We start from the raw sequence: 20,145 nt of genomic DNA, 5'->3' as shown, positions 1-20,145 counted from the left end.
GCCTCACAACAGGGGCCAATTGAAAGGTTTTAGATGCAGTTGGATCAAATCTTTAAAGTGCAAAATTGAAATAATCCTTTTAATGAAGTAAATCTAAGTTTCAGAAGAGGACCTTCATACTAAGTAGCTGACCAGCAACTGATGATGCTATTCCTGTCAAATGCTGATTGGTTCTCAATACCGAGGTTACCCAATCCAGAGGCAATGCAATGAGTTCCTTGGCTCCTGTTATTTGGAATGTGGGTGGAGGGTCATAGGCCTCATTGAGGGAGACTTGCCTGCTCCTCTCTTACCCTGTGCTCTCCTGTTCTCCAGCATGGTGTGCTTATGGTTCCCCAGGGGCACCAGGATGGCAGCTCTGACTCTGATACTGATGGTGCTGAGCCCTCCTCTGGCTTTGTCCAGGGACACCCGATGTAAGTGCACACTTTGGGTGGTAGCTATTATGGGGTGGGATGAGTAGGAAAAGAGTTAACTTTTGTCCAGGCTATGTGAAGTCAAGTTCTTTAAAAAAAAAATTGTGGGATTTTCTTCAATGATTATCTATCGTATGAATCCAAAATTCTTTCGACAAGTGACTGGGGAACGGTCCCTGAGAAAATCACGTTTTGCTGAGGCATGAATGATGAGAAGAAGCCAGCCATGTGAAGATCTAAGGGACAAGTGCTCAAGGGAGAGGAAACTACAGGAAAAAGGTCTAAATGTGGTAGGATGTTTGCTACGTTTAAGGGAGAGGAAGAAGGCTAGAGTGACTGAGCATAGCGAGCAAGGGGGAGAGTAGCATAAGATGAGGTTGCAGAGGGAGTCAGAAGCCAAATCATTAAAGCCCTGACAGCCATGGTAAGAAATCTGAATTTTGCTTAAAGAGATATGTGAAGCCACTGGAGGGGTATATGGAGAGGTAATTTATATTTATTTTTAAAAATAATTTTAGCTACTATGTTGAAAATAGATTGTAGGGTTCACAAATGGAGGCAAGTAAACAGTTAAGGAACATTGTAGAATTCTACAGGGAAGTCATGCTTGTGGCTTCATTTACTGCTCTAGTGATAAAGACAGACAAGTGGACAATTTTAAGATATATTTGGGATGACTTATGGATGGATAAAATGTGAGTGGGGAGGGAAAGCAGAAAATCAAACTTATCTCTAAGGATTTTGTCTTGAATAACTAGGTAGATGTCCATGCTCTTTATTGAGCCAGGGCACATCAAGGGAGGAAATTATTTGAAGTGGGAGGCTATAAATAAATGTTTTGTTTAAGCGAGGTTTGATATGTCATTGTGACATTCATGAGAAGTTATCAAGAGGTCAATTAAATATATGAGACTTGAACTTAGGGAGAGTGCAGGACTGGAGATATACAAGTTGGTGTCTGTCTTAGTTATCTAGCCCTGCCATAACAGAAATACCACAAGTGGATGGCTTTAACAAAGAGAAATTTATTTTCTCACAGTCTAGTAGGTTACGAGTCCAAATTCAGGGCATCGGCTCCAGGGTGAGGCTTCCTCTCTCTGTCGGCTCTGGAGGAAGGTCCTTGTCCTCAGTCTTCCCCCAGTTGAGTAGCTTTCTCAGGTACAGGAACCCTGGGTCCAAAGGGCGCTCTCTGTTCCTGGTGCTGTTTTCTTGGTGGTACAAAGTCCCTAACTCTCTGCTTGCTTTCCTTTCCTTTTTAACTCTTGAGAGATAAAACGTGGTGCAGGCCACACCCCAAGGAAATTCCCTTCACATTGGATCAAGGATGTGACCTGGGTAAGGGTGGTGTCACAATCCCACCCTAATCCTTTTAATGTAATTAACAAAATTACGATCACAAAATGGAGGACAACCACACAATGCTGGAAATCACGGCCCAACCAAATTGATACACGCATTTCTTGGGGAACATAATTCAATCCGTGACATTCTACCCTTTGGCCCCCAAAAAATCACATCCTTGCACCATGCAAAACATACCTTGTCATATCATAGTGAAAGTCTTAACTCCAAGTCCAAAATAAAAAAAATTCCTCTTCATTTGTGAAATCTAAAGAATATAAGTTACCTGCTTCCAATGGTACAATGGCAGAACAGGCACAAGCTAGACATTTCCATTACCAGTGGGAGAAACTGGAGGAAAAGAAGGGACAACAGACACCAAGCAAGTCAGCAGAACACATTACATTAGCCCTCAAGGCTTTGAAAATAATCCTCTGTTCTCTGAGATGATTTATACAATGGACCTGCCCTCCAGCCTCTACGTATTGGCCACACTCTCCAGATTCTGAGTGGAGGCCCCTGGGCCCTGGGCTTCAGTTCTGCCTTCCAGGCCCACTGGGACAGCAACTCTGCTCCCTCAGCTTTAGGGTCACCATTCTCCTAGTCCATCTGAGTGGCAACTCCACCCTTAGAAACACCAGAGGCCGTGGCTCCAACCTTTGTAACCCCTGAGGTCATGGCCATACCTTTTGAGACTGAGGCAGCTTGGCTTCTTGTATTGTCTCTCCAGCTTCTGCTTCTTGTGTTCTTGACCTTTCTGCTTCTCGGGCCTCACACCCGCATCTGCCCTGCTGGGGCAAGTGTTCCAAAGCTCTGTAGCTCCACTGATAAGTGCCCGGAGGCACCCCACTCCGCCAGGAAGCATCCTGCTCACAGGCACTCAGCTCTTTCGCTCTGTGAGATGCTTGCGCTGGTCTCCTGGTTCTGCTGCTGTTGGTTCTCTGCTGTTGCCGCTTCTTTGCTGCTGCAGGTTCTCTGTTGCGCTGGTCCTCTGCTGCTGTCACAACTCTGTCCATCACAACTCTGTCCATTCACAGTTTCAAAACTGCTTTCACATTTTAGGTATCTGTTAGAGCAGTACCCCACTCTCGCAGTACCAAATTCTGCCTTAGTCAACTAGTGCTGCTATAACAGAAATACCACATGTGGATGGTTTTAACAAAGAGAAGCTTATTTTTGCGCAGTAATGTAGGCTGAAAGTCTAAATTCAGGGTGTCAGCTCCAGGGGAAGACTTCCTCTCTCTGTCGGCTCTGGAGGAAGGTCTTTCTCTTAAATCTTCCCCTGGACTAGGAGCTTCTCTGCGCAGGAACCCCTGGTCTAAAAGATGCGCTCTGCTCCTGGTGCTTCTTTCTTGGTGGCATGAGGTCCCCAGCTCTCTGCTTGCTTCCCTTTCCTTTTATCTCTTGAGAGATAAAAGGTGGTGCAGGCCACACCCCAGGGAAACTCCCTTCACAATGAATCAGGGATGTGGCCTGGGTAAGGGTAGTGCTACAATTCCACCCTAATATTTTAATATAAAATTATGATCACAAGACGGAGGACAGCCACGCAATGCTGGAAATCACGGCCCAGCCAAATTGACACACACATTTTTGGGGGGACATAATTCAATCAGTGACAGTGTCATCAATACATGGATTGTATTAAGTGCAAGAAAGTAGAGGAGGTCACATATGGAGAGACAATATGGATAGAAAACAAGAAGAGGGTCAAGGGCCAAACACAGAGGCATCTTCACGTTAAAAGTTGACCTAAGAAGAATGAGTCAGCCAGGGACACTGAGAAGGAGAACAGTGGTGTTTGTTGGAGGAAAGCTAAGAGAATGTGATGATGCACAGAAGCCAAGGAAAGAAAATTGGTGACAAGAAGGGGGGAGTGGTCAGCTCTGGTGGATACCACTAAGAAGTGGCTGAGGTGAGAACATGACAGAGAAGTGAGCACTGGGTTTGGTGGACTTGACATTGGCAGACTCAGTGGTACATCCAGGCTGGGGACTGAACTGTTCGAAGAGAGAGTGGGGGGTTAAGAAGTGAACCCAGGATTATAGATGACTCTTTTGAGTATGTGGTCTCAGGGAAGGACTGTGCTCTGGAATCAGAAAATCAACAGCACTTAAAATATAAAAGGGCCTGAAGAGAAGCTGGGAGGAACTGAGAACCAGAAATGTTTAGAGAATAGCAAGGAAGCGCTAAAGTGTCTTTGTATGTGATGTTGACTGGTTAGGCACAAAATCAGTAACTCGCACAACAAGCATTTATTATTAGTGACCTAAAATGCACCAATCGCTGCCCTAGGTGAAAAGGACAGGGTGATGAGCAAAGCAAATCTGGTCTCTGTTAGCACAAAGCATAGTAATATATGACACTTACTAGGTACAAGGCCTATAACAAGGCCTATAAATGGAAGGGTTGAAAATTCAGATATAGGTGTGTAGAGTGAAATTAGCAGAGTTCCTGTGTGACACTTGTGTCCTGACTACATTATGGTTTGGGAGAACGTGGGATGAAAAACAGGGAGTGAAAAAGTCTCAGTATTTGAAAAGTTTGCCAAGTTTAGAAGATGTGGTGGTCAGTACTGTTGAAAGCTGTTGATAAATTGATTGAGAACCATCTATTGAATTTAGGAACTGTGAGGTCACTGTCAGTCTTCACTAAGGAGGACGCTGGCACAGCAGCTGTGGTACAAGGCACAGAACATGTAATTAATCACTTGCAGGAAGTTAGAATAGTGTCCTGGTGAAGTGCTAGGATGCTGGAGCCAGATTCCCTGAGTTCTAATCCTTGCTTCACCTGCCATGAAATATTTGACTACGATCAAGTCATTTAGCCCCTCTGGGCTTTCGTTGCTTCAATTGTAAAATGAGGAGAATTGTATCTCCTTCATGGAATTGTTCTGAGGATTAAAAGATATGACCTATGTAAAGCATTAGAAATAGTTCCTGCTACACCTTTTTTTTACACTCTAGTCTTACATCAATGCAAGCTATGATTTTTCTCTCCATCCACATATCCATGGATGCTATGCACAAAATAGCCCTCAAGTCTGCCCACCACCTTCTAGGTACCAGTCTACCACCATTGTTCAGGCCGCTGTCATCCTGTGCCTGGATTATTCTAGTAGCCCCCAAACTCGTCTCTTTTCTTCCATTCTTGCCTTTTTCCATGTCCACTTCACTGTTTACTCTGTTGTCAGTGATGTCTGAAAACATGTACAGATCTAGAATTCTATTTCTGAAATTCTTAGAGCCAGATGACCTTTAGAAGTTAGAAGTCTGGATTTTAAAAATTAATTTTCCCAACAAATTACAAACACCTGCAGTGCAATAAAAGAGAAATAACCTATAACCAAACACAACAATATTTCTACACCCAAACCTCTGAGTACTCACACTTATGGAAGAATAACAATATGTGGTATTGGAGATGATTTTCATAATAAGAAATAGCAAATGAAACAGTGAGGTAAATACAGAATAAATATTCCAATACGTTTTTCTTAGAGAAAATATTCAGTAACACTTCCAACTTACCTATGACTCGCATTAAGCTAAATATTAAGCTAATACGTATCCATGCTTATTACATCCTATTGCTTGAGGATCTCGGAGTAGTAGGTAAATCAGGGTCATTATTCTCTTCATCATCAAGTTGGGTTGGACAATTCATTTTTTCCAGGAATGAAATTCACAAAGGATGAAGCAGCACTCCCTAGACTGTCATTTTAAAGCTCCTTGCAGCACCATCGCAGCTCTGTGTCAGCAGTGTCTCCCTCACTGAGGAAGCTGCGACACTCAGGCTCTGTAGTGAATGCCCCTGTTCAAGGCTGTTAATTAACTGATCCCCTGTTCTCACCATATCACCTTTGGGGACCTTTCCACCTGAGCTCTCCATGTCACCACTGCCATGCTCCTGTCACCCCAGGAAAGCCCAGCAGGGGCCTCATTGTCAGTGCTCAGTAATTTTGATGGCAGCTTCCTCTGACTTATTGAAACTTTTCCCTGAAAAACTGCCATCATATATTGAAGTTTGATATCAGTTTCTTCTCCTTAGTGACGTGACAGTTTTTCAAACCGTCATCTGCTAGGTCATTTGCAAAGTCAGGACAGCTCAAAGTCTGTGCCAAATATTTGTAAAGGTTAATTGATTAATCTTAGCATGTTAGCAATTGACTTTCTCCAGAAAGTTTTGGATTCTTCGGCATCTGCAAACTCCGGCAATATAGAGTTTAAAAACTGTTTATAGCTCTGGGCTGCTAGCCTAAAGGTCGGTGGTTCAAACCCACTAACTGCCCTGCAGGAGATAGATGTGACAATCTACTTCCATAATTGTTGTTGTTGTGTGCCGCTGAGTCAATTCAGATTCATAGCGACCCTAAATGACACAGTAGAACTGCCCCAAAGGGTTTCCTAGGCTGAAATCTTTGCAGGAGAAGATCCCCAGGTATTTTCTCGCATGCAGCGGCTGGATGGTTTGAACTGCCAGCCTTTTGATTAGAAGCTTATTTCCTCACCATTGTGCAACACGGGCTCCAAGATTCCAGCCTTGGAAACCCCATGGGGCAGTTCCACACTGTCCTATAGTGTCGCTGTAAGTTGTAATTGACTCGACGGCAAGAGGTTTCTTCATGGGACAAAAGAGTCCTCGGACACAGGCTTCAATACAGATGTGTCACTGGGAGAAATTAAAAGCCATAAACTTTACTTTTCACACAAAGTTCAGGAAGGAGTGTGTGTGGAGCAGTTGTACACAGACAATACAATTTTATACTTTTCTCCCATTTCAATCAACTCGATGGCAGTGGGTTTGGTGTTTTTGGTTTACTGAACTTAAGCCACTGCTAGAAAGTGATTAATAAACCAGACAGAAATCAGGTCTCTGTTTCTCCGTGTTTTTCTTTTTGAAAATTAAAGCACAAGTATAATACTTAGTCCTTTCAGACATCCCGGATTTTGGCTTTTCCATTGATTGCCCCCTTTGTTTTCACTGTGATGAAAATATGCACCACAAAACAGGCACCCATGTCACAGTCTCTGCGTGTACAATTCAGTGACACTGAGCTCTGCTCACTGTGTTTGGGGAGAGCGTGAGCGTTAGCACACCTGCTGTGAGAATCCATCGGAGCTTTTTCTACTCTCCTTAGACATCATGAATTTTCTGTTTCTTTAAGAATCCAGTCCCAGTAAAATAAATTCTTTTTCCAGCGAAATGAATTTGTTCTCCGCTAAGGTTTTCATCAGATGTAATTTGGCACAACTTTCCATGTAATTTTCATCTACTTCATAATGAACATGGACTTCTTCACCACAGACTTCAGATGGTTTTCACCAGTGATTCTCACCCAGGGACAATTTGTCCCTCAGGAGGCACTTGGCAATGTCTGGAGGATTTTTTTTTTTGTCACAACTGAAGATGCTATTGGTATCCAGTGGGTGAGACCAGGGATGCTGCTGAACATCCACAATGCGTAGGAGAGCCCTCCACAACGAGGAATTATTCAGTCCAAAATGTCAATAGGTTGTAAACACTGGCTCACACTGTGCTGCTTCTGAAAGTTCTAGGCTCATAGGTTAGACATACACACACCTCCTAACTCACTTTTTCATGGTTTATTTTAGCTTGTTTCCCTGCAAAAACATTAGAAAATTTACCACTTTGTAGTTGCATTTATTCAATCAATGCAAGTTCAAGATTTTAGCTTTTTTCTGCCTTATGCAATGCTTTTCAATATTTCCTGAGTTCTTGGTCATCAGCATCTCTGCTAACTTTCAACAACTTGCCTTTATGCTGTTAAGTCATCCATGGGGGTGACTGGCACGAGTATTTTTAACTCTAATGCCTCAAAGGCCTGCAGTGATTCTATATTCCATACTTTAACATCTGACGTGTCCTTTTATTTTTATCATTTTAAACTATGAGGTTATTCTTTAATTTTTTTTTTTTTTGACGTTTACCAGTTCATAGTCAATTAAACTTAGAAACAAACCCCAGAAGAATGTACAGAAGCATGTATGGTACATCAGAGCTCTGACACACATCTCACGCCTTATCTCATCAGGTCAGATTTGCCAAATGAGTTTTGGCACCAAAGCTAAAAAATGTTTTTTGCTTTTCATTTTCAGAAATTTTTGGATTTTGAAATGTAGATAAGGGATAGCTTACCTGTATTAGATCATGGTATTAATCTGCTCAAAATGATAGTTTCTCAGTTCCTATTGCATTCGATATAAATCCCAAATCCTAACATCACCTACAAGGCTTTAAGTACCTGGCTCCATGTGATTTCTCCAACCGGATCTTTTCTGTCCCTTTCCCTTCACTCTCTGTGCTTCAGTGAGGTCTTTTCTTCTGGTTTCTTGAAGAAGTTCATTGGATCTTTCGAGGTTTTGACATGGTATTTTTTTTATTACCTTTACCAGCAATGTGCCTCCCTTTTAGCTCAAACTCCACACATGCTCCACTCTTCCCCTAGCTCACATCAGCTTAGTATTTCATGGCATCTGCCTTAGTTATCTAGTGCTGCTATAACAGACATACCACAAGTGGGTGGCTTTAACAAACAAAAATCTATTTTCTCACAGTTTAGGAGACTACCAAGAAACCAAACCTGTTGCTATCCAGTCGATTCTGACATAGTGACCCTGTAGGACAGAGTAGAACTGCCCCATAGGGTTTCCAAGGAGCACCTGGTGGATTCGAGCTACCAACCTTTTGGTTGGCAGCCATAGCTCTTGACCACTGTGCCACTAGGGTTTCCATTTAGGGGACTAAAAAAAAGCCATCTGAAATCTGGGTGCTGACTCCTGGGGAAGGGTTTCTCTCTCTGTTGGCTCTGGAGAGAAGTTCTTTTCTCTTTGAATTTCTCTTCCTGGGAGATCTAAATGTGGCTTGGCATTTGTCTTCCCCCATGTCTGCTTGTTGTTCAATCTGCTCTTTTTATATCTCAAAAGGGATTGACTTAAGACACACCCTACAGTCATACTGAGCCATTAACATAACAAAGAAAACTCATTAGGGTTTACAACACATGTTTTGGGGGACACAATTGAATCCCTAAAATCATCTTAAATGTCACTTTTCAGAGCGTCCTTCCTTCCCTGGCACCCTAAGGTAATCTAGATCACACGATTATCCTCTGTATAGAAGGCCACACTTCTCCTTTTTTGACAGTTCTCACTCCTGTGTAATGTCTTGTGTGTTTGGTTTTTATGTGGCACTTTCACTACAATTTCAGCTCCCTGAGTGGAGGACAGAAATTCTGATTTTCCCTCCTTTGGATTCCCAGGGGCAGCACAGGGGGCACAGGTCAGGACTAAAGAAGTGTCTACAGAATGGAGGAAGTGGGAAGTGTTCAGGGAAACATGTGAAGAACTGTGGGAGGTGAGAGGACGGGAGGCTTCAGGAATGGGTGGTGTAGACCCGAAACCAAAAATCAAACCCGTTGCGGTCCAGTGGATCACGACGCATAGCGACCCTATAAGACAGAGTAGCACTGCCCGGTAGGGTTTCCAAGGAGCACCTGGTGGATTTGAACTGCCGACCTTCTGGTTAGTAGCCTAGCTGTTAACCACTAGCCACCAGGTTTTCCGTAGACGGCAGGGATGGGGGCAAATCCTCATCTGGCCCCGACCTGGAGGTCTCCAGCCCAGTGTCTAAGCAGGAGAGGATCACAGAACCTGGGACCAGGCGGGCGCCCTCCGCCCTGCGAGGCCTCCGTCAGGATCAGGCGGGTGAAAGAAGAAGCCGCACAGGCCGGTGGCTTGGTGTTGCGGGTGGAGCCCCTCAGGGGTCTTTAGTGCCGCCACCTCGGGCCAGGGGCCCCTGACTGGTGGCTTCCCCGTCAGTTTCTTCCCGAGAGGCCGCCGGTGACCGGATGTTTCCTGTCCCCACAGCACGTTTCCTGCGGCAGTATAAGGCTGAGTGTCACTTCACCAACGGGACGGAGCGGGTGCGGTTTGTGGACAGAAGAGTCCATAACCGGGAGGAGGTCCTGCGCTTCGACAGCGACTTGGGGGAGTTCGTGGCGGTGACGGAGCTGGGGCGGCCGGAAGCCGAGGCCTGGAACCGCCAGAAGGAGATCCTGGATAAGAGGCGGGCCGCGGTGGACACTTACTGCAGACACAACTACAGGGTTGTTGAGAGCTTCACGGTGCAGCGGAGAGGTGAGCGCTGGGGGGGGGGGGGGGGGGGACTGTGTGTGTGTGTGTGGGTGTGGGTGTGTGTGTCTGTGGTGTAGGCTGGGGTGTGAGGGGCAGAGGGAGGCAGAGTGTGGTGTGAGGGGCAGAGGGAGGCAGAGTGTGGTGTGTGGGGTGCGGGTGCAGGAGGGGGTCCCTCAGGTTGTCCTGGGGCCACTGTGGGGAGAGCTGAGGGGGAGGGGAGATGGGAGAGTCAACATCTGGGATAAAGTGAGGCTCCTCCCAGGGGTCCTTAGCACAGGACCTTCTCAGCCATGAATCCCTGAAATAAAAAGTGTGCGCTGTTTGTTCCTTTCCGTAAGTATTTCACTGAGGAGAAAGTACCAGAGTAGTTTATTTATTTATCTTTTGTGGAGTGGAGGAGAAGGACATTCTGAAGCACCTCTGACCTTTCTGAGGCTTCTTTTAGGCCTAAATTTCTTGCTATTTTTGCCGTTTTTTTAATGTATATATTTTAACATGGTTGAAATAATTCCAAAACTAGCTTTTTTGAAGTATAATTTTTTACTAGCATACTGATGTTCCAATTTTTATAATACTATCATTCAACTAGCTTCATATTATTGTTTTGTAGTAGTCTCCTTTCTTAGGTCTTTTTTTTTTTTTTAATATTGCTGAATATTCAGTTGAAATTTTCTTTTTTATTTTTAATTTCTATTTCTTTATTTCTCAGGCTCTTAAATGTTTTTTCATATATTTATTGGCCAATTTTAATTACTACTCTAAGACTTATTTATTGACTATTATCTCTAGGGTTCTAGCTTTTTTTCAGAGAAATGGGTTCTCTAGGAAGTAAGATTACTAACCTATTGCTGCTATTTGATTCCGCATTTTCTTCACTTGCTTGTTTATACTTTGACTGTTGTTTTCAACGTTAAGAATTTAAACATTTTGATTGAATGAAATGCTTTGCAAAATTGTTGGTAATGATTTACTATCAATCTTAAATCTACTACTTTGTGGTATCATGAAAAAGTTGTCTCCCAAGTTTCTCCTTCTTTTGAAAAAATAGTTGTATTTACTGAGGATCTGCTAGTCTCCAAGATTGTCCAAAACCTTAAGCACATATATTAATGAGCCCCAGACACTGCCCTGACCTCAAATGTCAGTTTGGAAAGAGAGACAGTTGTAAAAGGGAAACAATTCCAATACTAAATATGTTTGTTTTGAAAAAGGAGAGACATTGAACAGAGGACAGTACATATTAGAACTTTTTTGAATGAATGACTTCCCTTATGATTTTATCCCACCAGACCCGCCTGCTTTCCTTGGGACTCAACTCACAGAGATAGAGAATCACCTCTGTCTATTCCTGCCTCCTAGTGGCAGAACCTTTTCTATGGCTCTAAAGGTGTGAGCGCATCCAGACAGCATTCTAGGACTTCATGCTCTTATCTCCCCACCTGTCCCACTGCTGTTCCCCAATCTCTCCACACTGCTTTGAATCACCTTTTCTCTCAGAGTAAGCAAGGATAATAAGTAACAAACATATATAGAATACTAAGTCCAGTCACTGTTTTATGTATTTTAATTGCATCAATTCTCACATAACATTAAGACATAAGTTAATATTATTATTCCTCACTACAGGTGAGAAAGTTGAAGCACCAAGGAATTAAAAAACCCTCCCAGGAACATCCAGTAAGAGGCAGAGCCTCGATTTGAACCCAGCCACCTTGGCACTTAAAGCCACGCTTTTCATTAAACACTACATGCTTTACGAAGATTGTAACAGTGAATAACTTTTTCAATTATCTAAAAACCTACAATGTCGCCAATGTCTCTCAAATTTAACAGATTAAATTCAAGACCCATGAAATACTGACTGATCTGGCCAGAAGGCCAGCTTGAGGGAGGCCTGGCCGAGCCTTGGTGGCGTAGTGGTTAAGAGCTCAGCTGCTAACCAAAAGATTGACAGTTCGAATCTACCAGCCTCTCCTGGGAAACCCTGTAGGGTTGCTATGAATCAAAATCCACTAGACAGCAATTAAAAAAAAAAAAAATATGTCGGACTAGGCTTGAAGAGAGACACAAAGACAGCCAAGAAGACTTACTATGACTTCCTCACTTACTCTCTCTGCCTTATCTCTCCTAGTTGAGCCTGTGGTGACTGTGTATCTGGCAAAGACTCAGCCCCTGCAGCACCACAACCTCCTGGTCTGCTCTGTGAATGGTTTCTATCCAGGCCGCATTGAAGTCAGATGGTTCCGGAACGGCCAGGAAGAGGAGGCTGGGGTTGTCTCCACAGGCCTGATCCAGAATGGAGACTGGACCTTCCAGATCCTGGTGATGCTTGAAACCGTTCCTCAGAGTGGAGAGGTTTACACCTGCCAAGTGGAGCACCCAAGCCTGATGAGCCCTCTCACAGTGGAATGGAGTGAGAAGCTCTCTGACCTCATTAGTTCCTTACTCACCAAGAAGGGAGCTTTGCTTATTCTCTTCCCACACCATGTTTTCATTTTTTCCATGTTCTCCTCTCCTTCAGCACAGGTCACTGAGGGTAGCAGCTCTGTGATCCTTCCCACAAATACCTATACCCCCTGGGGAGGTAATTATGCCTAGCAGGCAGTAATGAAATAGTGCCTGTTTGAATGTTCTCATGATATCACAGGACACAGTCACCCTCTTGGCCCTGGGTACCAGGACCCTGCTTCCTGGGCTGGGCTTCTGCTTCCTGTGCTGTTGCTCTGAGTTGTACAGATGGTCATTGTGATCTGAGGAGAGAAGCGTCCTCTACAATGCAGGGCCCTTCCTGACCTGAGGGGAATGCAATCTCAGCTCTGCCCTTTATTAGCTCTGTCACTCTAGACAAGCTACTGAGCCTCACTGAGTCCCAGGCTCCTCTCACATCAGCTGTGTGGTCAAACTTCATGTCAGGGTGTGATATTAATGAGTTCAGTACCTCAACCTTGTACCTCCTCAGTGAGATTGTTAAAACTTTGTCGTCCTCAGGCACCAGTTATTCTATTTTACAGAGCAGACTTCTTCCCCCCATTTTCAAAGCTCTGAATCTCAGAGTCTCAATTAGAGAAGTTGGATTTGGGGTAAAAATCACTAAAGCTGGCTTCTTCTCTTAGGGGCACAATCGGGATCTGCACAGAGTAAGATGCTGAGTGGAATCGGGGGCTTGGTTCTGGGTCTGCTGTTCCTTGGCGCGGGGCTGTTCATCCACTTCAGGAACCAGAAGGGTAAGGAAGCTGGTGGGAGCTGGGGTTCCCCATGGACTCCGCTGAGGAGGAAATAGGGCTTTGGTCAACTTATTTTTCTATAAGGCAATGATCTTGTATAATGCTTTTGTTTTCCTGTCAATCCCAAATTTTGGGGCATTCAGAAATAAAGAGCCCATGGTTCTTTTGTCAAAGCACAGGGGTCATAACCTGTGGCAGGTAAAAGAAAGGCTACTGAGCATGGAGATCTTGGGTCAGGGTCCTGGGGCAGATGAAGGAGGAACTACTGAAGCTAAATAAATGATACTGGATTTGGGTGGCAGAAGCTTCACAGATGGCGGGCTCTCAGACTCGGCCCTCTTCTCTGCCGTTATGTGATATGGGTTGTGGTGTTAGAGAAATCTCAGGTGGGAGACCTAGACCTGAGGACGTGGTGTGTGGGGACAGATGTGCCTCTATACCTTATAAACATACATCTTCTTCTCTCTTCCCCAGCACGCTCTGGACTTCAACCAACAGGTAACACACTTTCATTCCCTGTTAGAATGAGATTTAGTTCTCCTACAATTATAGTGGAGGAGACAAGACAAGAGACAGAAATATCAGGAAAGACTGAATTCAGACTTCTGATCAGGCAGTTTGTACTGAGATTCTTCTTTCTGCTTAAAAGCCCTGTGCTCTAGAGTAGCATTGGGTCACGGAGACTTAAGGCATTTGTTTCTTTCTTCTGACTGCATTGCTATAACCTGAGGGTCTGAGAGAGGGGAAAAAGCATTTGTTCATAGAGTTAGGTTTGGAAACCACACTGTTCTCTGTCTTCTTCAGGATTCCTGAGCTGAAGTGAAGATGGTGACACTCAAGGAAGAACCTTCTCTCCCAGCTTCTTCACAGCACGAAAAGATTGAGCTTCACTCTTATTCTTCCACGAAGAGAATGCTTCTTCAGGATCTGGCTCACTCCTGGTTCACTGGCCCTGTAGAAAATGTTGTCATTGATGAGTTTCCTCAGCCCCTGGCCTTGGCCTGTAGGTCCCCGATGTTGCTTAGAGCACCTTGTGTTCCTTTTTCCCCAGTTTCCTTTTTATTCATCCTTACTCTCCCCCATGTATCTGAACTCATTGCTCACATTGCTTCATAAAAGTTTTCTCAAATCAACATGGAGTGAAAATCATCTTTTTCCTACAGCTTTAAGTAAAAGAAGTAGAAATAAGAGAGAAAATGAGGATTGCATTGTAATACAGTAATTGCTTTCACTTATATTCCTGAATTTTGGACACATGTAGATTCAGAAGATTTCCTTGCCTGCTATTTCTTGGGTTTTCTGTGTCCTCTAAGGAACATTTCACTGTGCTAGGAGAAGGCCCTTTAAGGCACCCAGATCATGGTGGTCTCCTTCACCTTTGCGTCATCAAAGATAAATACACAGGTCCCTTTCTACCATGGGCTACAGATGAGAGAGGACAAACATGAGAAACTGTGGTGTCTGGAACTATTAGGTTGCCAGTATTTTTACTTCATTTCTGCATGAAGGCGTATATATTCTTGCCAGGCAGCCTCAATTCATGTTTTGAATCTTTTTTTTTTTTTTGGTGAACATATCGAGTATGGAACACCAGCCATAAACCCAATTACAATTTTAAAACAAGCACACAATGGTATTCCTTCTTTGTTTTATTTTTAGAACTGAAAGTGCTGATACGTAATTTTATGGGAAAAACTATATTTTCCAAGGGAATTTTATTAAAAAGAAGCACAATGAGGAGTGATCAACTCCATAGTATGTTAAAACGTATTATACATCGATTGTAGTAAACACGCCTTTGGTATTGATTCATTGTTGGTTAAATGCTCCAGTGACATGGAGATGAATAGAAATTAGATGCCAAAACATTTGAGGTTTACTTTAAGATAAATAGAGAGTTTTAGAAAAGTCCATGCTAAACTTATTCCTTTCAACAAAATATAAAGAAAGTATAAAATTAATAAACAAATATTATTTTTATTATTATTATCACCATTTGTATATCTAAACCTTTCTAAACACCGATGCATTCTGGTCGAAATATATGATGTTACAACCCCTTAGGAAAACAGTTTGTCAAATTCTTAAAAACTTATACAACTGTCATGTTGTTTTGTTAGGCAACATGGAGTTGCTTCTGACTCATAGTGACCTTATGTATAACAGATCAAAACGTTGTCTGGTCCTGCACCATCCTCGCTATTGGTGCTACTTCGGAGCCCATTGCTGCAGACACTAGGCCACTGTCAATCCGTCTTGTTGAGGGTTTTCTTCTTTTTATTGACCCTCTACTCTAACAAGTACAATGCCCTTTTCGAGGGATTGGCCCCTCCTGATAACATGTCCAATTAAGTGAGATGAAGTCTTACCTCCTCGCTTCTAATGAGCATTCTGTCTGTACTTTTTCCAAGACAGCTTTGTTGGTTCTTCTGGTAGTCCATGGTGTATTCAATATACTTTGCCAGGGCCATAATTCAAAAGAGTCAATTCTTCTTCTGTATTCCTTATTCAGTGTTCAGCTTTCACATGCACATGAGGCGACTGAAAATACCTTGGCTTGGTCAGGTGCACCTTAATATTCAAAGTGATATCTTTGCATTTTAACACTTCAAAAAACTCTTTTGCAATAGATTTTCCAAATGGAATACTTTATTTGTTTTCTAGACTGCTGCTTCCATTGGTGTTGATCGCGGATCCACGCAAAGGAAATCCTTGACAACTTGCATATTTTCTCAGTTTATCATGATGTTCTCCCATGACCCAGCAATGCCAGTCCTTGACATATATGTTGACTACAGCCAATAGCTACAGAATATATTTAGAACTGCTAATTGCACAATGAATACTCATGAGATAAACCCTATGGTAGGCTGTAAAAGAAGTGTCAATAAATTTCACAGGATTGAATTCCTACAGAATATATATTCTGGCCACAAACTTATTCAATTACAAATCAATAAGACTAAGAAAATACTTAAACTTTTGGAAGTGAAGCAACACACTTGTAAATAACCCATAGTGTACTGGAGAAGAAATCAAAAGGGAAATTAGAAAATATTTTAAAATAAAGGAATATTCAGTTTTTTCACCAAAGTTTTTGGAGAATACGTAAAGCAGTTCTTCCAGGGAAATTTATGGCTTAAATGCTTATACTGTAAAAGAAGAAATCTATAAAAATCAGAAAGCTAAGCTTAATCTAGGAAAAGAGTGGATTTAACTAAAAACAAGTAGAAGAAAGGAAGTAGTAGAAGTAAGTGAGGAAACTAATAAAATTGAAAAGAGAGGTATAATAAAGAAAATCAGCAGAACCAGAAGTTTTATTTTAGTTTGTTTATTTGATAAACCACTTGCAAGACTTAAAAGGAAAAAGAAAAAAAATCCAAATTACAAATTTATCAACATCTGGAATGGAAAAAAAAAAAAAAAAAAGACATTCCTGCAGATCCTACAGACATTATAAGGATACTAAGATGATATTATATTTTTGTGTCAATAGATTTCACATCTTAGGTGAAACTCCTTGAATACTACAATGTTTCATTTTATAAATCTTTGTAACAAATAATCAGAAAGCTTAGTGGTTTAAAACTACAGCCATTGCATGATTTCTCACAGCTCTGGGAGTTGATTAAGCTCAGCTGAGTGATTCTCATTGTCTCTCATGTGGTTGCAGAAAGGTAGCAGGTGGGGCTGGGATCCTTGGAGGCTGAACTGGGACGCTGACACACTCTCCATGTGCATTGCAGATCCAGGCCTCTAGCGTGGCCTGTGTGGTCTCACCAGCAGGGAAGACAGGCTTCTTAGCTGATGGCTCAGGACTTAGAAGAGCATGTTTTCCAGGAGGAAAGTAAAAGCTGCAAAGACCTAGCTCAGAAATTTTGTGGCATAATTTCCACAACATTTCATAGGAGCTCTAGTGGCACAATGGTCAAGCGCACAGCTGCTAACTGAAAGATTGGCATTTGATCCGAGCCACCCAATCTGCCTCCTCAAGATTACAGCAAAGGAAACCAACCCTGTGGGGCAATGCTGTTCTGCAATGCATGGGGTCAACATGAGCTGGAATTAACTCCATGGCAACTGATTCAGTGAGGGTTTTTTGGACTCCATGAGTTGAATGGCAAATATTTTGCACCCTTTTTGAATCTCCCCCACATAATTTATCAAAACTGAAAGAGACACAAAAGATAGAGAATCTGTATAGCCCTACATCTGATAAAGCAATTATAACTATTAATAAAATCATCTCTCAAAAGGAAGTTCAAGCTGTAATTAGCTTTAATGTTAAATAATAATACCTATTTTCAATTCATGTGGAATTGATTTTTATTGCTGGTTTGAATAGGTGTCACAGTAAATTTTCTCAAATGGATATCCAAGTGACCTAGCAACATTTATTGAAAAGATCATCTCTTCCCACAATGCTCTGCAGCACCACCACAGACCAGGGCACTATATTTGAGAAGGGATCTGTTTCTAGAATTTCTATTCTGTTCCCTTGTCTTGTTTGCCACACTTGAGCCAATATCATGCCATATTAAGTAGTATAGCTTTATAGTAGGTCTTTTTTTCTTGGACTGAGTTTCCTTATTTTTCAAAATTTCCTTAACTAATCTAAGACCTTGCCATTTACATATGAATTTGAAACTCACCTTGACAATTTCCTCTGCCACCCAAAATAAGAAAGAGAAGAAATATAATGAATTAAACAAAACAAGCACGCAAGAAAGCAAACAAAACACCTTGCGATGATTGTCAGCAGAATTTTCCAAAATATAGATTTGGAGAGAAAGAATATGTTTTAAAATATTTAGTCATAAAATTCTTATATTGGGTATTCCCTCCATTTATTCAGTTATGTTAATGTCTCCCAATGATATTTTATAGTTTTTCAATACAGAACTCTCAATCATTTTGGTGGATTTATTCCTAGATGTTTGATATAATTGGATGCTATTGTGAATGGTTATCATTATCTTGACTTTGTTTTCTATTCATTTCTGGTAGAGCAGAATATCATTACTTCATGTATATTAGCATGTACCCAAGAACATTGGTAAATTTACTTATTAAATCTATTAGTGTGTCTATAATTTTTATATTCTAAGGACATGATCATTTACAAGACATTTAAAAGAGTAAGTGATTGCAAATTTCCCCTCCTTTGTAGAGTCGCTATGAGTTGGAATCGACTCGACGGCAGTGGGTTTGGTTTGGTTTGGTTGCAACCCATATAATATTTATTTATTTTTCTTGACATTTTTCATTGCCTACAACTTCCACTACTCCAGATATCAAGGAAAAAGTTTTAAACATTTAACCATTGAGTCTGATGCATACAGTAGGGTAGTTATCTTTTCTCAGATTGAGAAAATTCCTTTATAATACCAGTTTCCAAATATACATATTTTTTAAAATCAAGAACATGTGCTGACTTCTATCAAGATGGTTTTATGGCTTTTCTCCTTCCTTTAGTTAATGTGGTGAATTGCATTGATTCTCGAATGTTTAAACAACCTTGAATTTCTGGAATAAAACCAACTTGGTCATGATGTATTATTCTTTTTATATATAGTTGGCGGTGTCCCCCTCACCTGGGCTTTGAGTATATGTGACTAATAAACTCTCAATCTCATCTGTCAATATCAGATTTTGTGTGCTGGGCCATCTTGTACTATTACAATGGGATTGTTCGCCCATGGGGCGAATAGTAGGTGGTCTGAAAATATGCAGACCAGAAAGAAAGAAAGAGTACTATCCTATTCTCAGCTGACATGAAGATCTACATGAAAATTCCCAAAGAATCTGTGAAAAAGAAATTTCCTAGAATAAGGGAGTTTGGACATTTGCAGGATTCAAGATTAACAAAAAAATCTATTTCATTCTATACACAGCAATGAAGACATAAAAATTTTTAGATATAATACCATTCGTAATCAAGCAAAAGCAAAAAAAAACTTAAGTATAACTCTAACAAAACATGTAGGGAACTTGTATGCTGAAGTGCTGATGAAAGAAATCAAACAATACCTAAATAAGTAGAAAGACATGTTGTGTTCATCATCTAGAAAACAGAACACAGTAGAGATACCAATTCTCCCCCAATTGCCCAAACTCATATCCAGGTTTAATGCAATTTCTGTCTAAATCCCAGCAAAAATTTTAGTAGATGTAGACAAAGTTATTCTAATATATATATATATATATATATATGGAAAAGCAAAGGAACTAGAATATCTAAAACAAATTTGGTAATATAAAATAAAGTTGGAAGAATCGCTCTAACCATACTTACATAGGTACAGCAATCAAGGCTGACTGGTACTTGCAGAGGAACAGACATTCAGATCCATGGAACAGTATAGAGAACCCAGAAGAAGCCCAGCACCAGTATGCCTATTTGTGACAAAAGCGCAACACAATTCAATAGAGGACGGATAGTCTTTTCAAACGAAGGTGCTGGAGCAAATGAATATCTGTAGGCAAAAAAGAGAGAAAGAAAAAGAAAAAAAAACCACAACTAACTCAACCTAATTATCACAGCTTATACAAATTTCACTTAAAATAGATTACAGATTTAAATGCAAAACTTTCACACACACACAAAAAAAAAAACAGGAGAAAATCTTGAGAACCTAGGGTTTCGTGAAGAGTTCTTAGACATGTCACCAAAAGCACAATCCATAAAAGTAAAACATCAATAGATTGGGCTTTATCAAAATTGAAAACTTTTGTTCTGCAAGATAGCCTATTGAGGGGATGAAAAAAGTAGCTACGGACACAGAGAAAATATTTGCAACCCACATAACTCACCAAGGACACGTATCTAGAAAACATAAAGAACTGTCAAAACTGTACATGTGAAGATGGTAGAAATGACAAATTTTCCCCCATTAGTTTATCACAATAAGAATAAAGACTATAAGAAGGTGACCCTATAATAGCGGTATATACTAGTAACAATATTAGTTAAAAGGTATGACACTTACTATAGATGGCATTCATATG

At 41.4% G+C, this 20,145-nt stretch overlaps 1 protein-coding gene across 2 annotated transcripts in view; it reads left to right on the top strand.

Annotated features, from left to right (window-relative positions):
• The first annotated feature begins 243 nt into the window (after positions 1-243).
• LOC126081159 (HLA class II histocompatibility antigen, DRB1 beta chain-like) overlaps positions 244-20,145 on the top strand; it is a 288,700-nt gene continuing 268,798 nt past the window's right edge. Inside the window, exons 1-6 of one of the 2 annotated variants that reach the window (XR_007518295.1) lie at positions 245-416; positions 9,647-9,916; positions 12,045-12,326; positions 13,027-13,137; positions 13,612-13,635; positions 13,942-14,541. Coding sequence is in view for 1 of the 2 variants with exons in the window: in XM_049892825.1 (XP_049748782.1) it covers positions 317-416; positions 9,647-9,916; positions 12,045-12,326; positions 13,027-13,137; positions 13,612-13,635 (787 nt within the window). In the remaining variant the exon portion in view is untranslated. Of the gene's footprint in view, positions 417-9,646; positions 9,917-12,044; positions 12,327-13,026; positions 13,138-13,611; positions 13,636-13,941; positions 14,542-20,145 lie in introns of both variants that reach the window. The other variant, XM_049892825.1, reaches the window with a different exon arrangement.

This window comes from Elephas maximus, chromosome 1, assembly GCF_024166365.1.
Source record: "Elephas maximus indicus isolate mEleMax1 chromosome 1, mEleMax1 primary haplotype, whole genome shotgun sequence".
NCBI classification, from domain to species: Eukaryota; Metazoa; Chordata; class Mammalia; order Proboscidea; family Elephantidae; genus Elephas; species Elephas maximus.
This window is presented reverse-complemented; position numbering and strand designations above follow the sequence as displayed.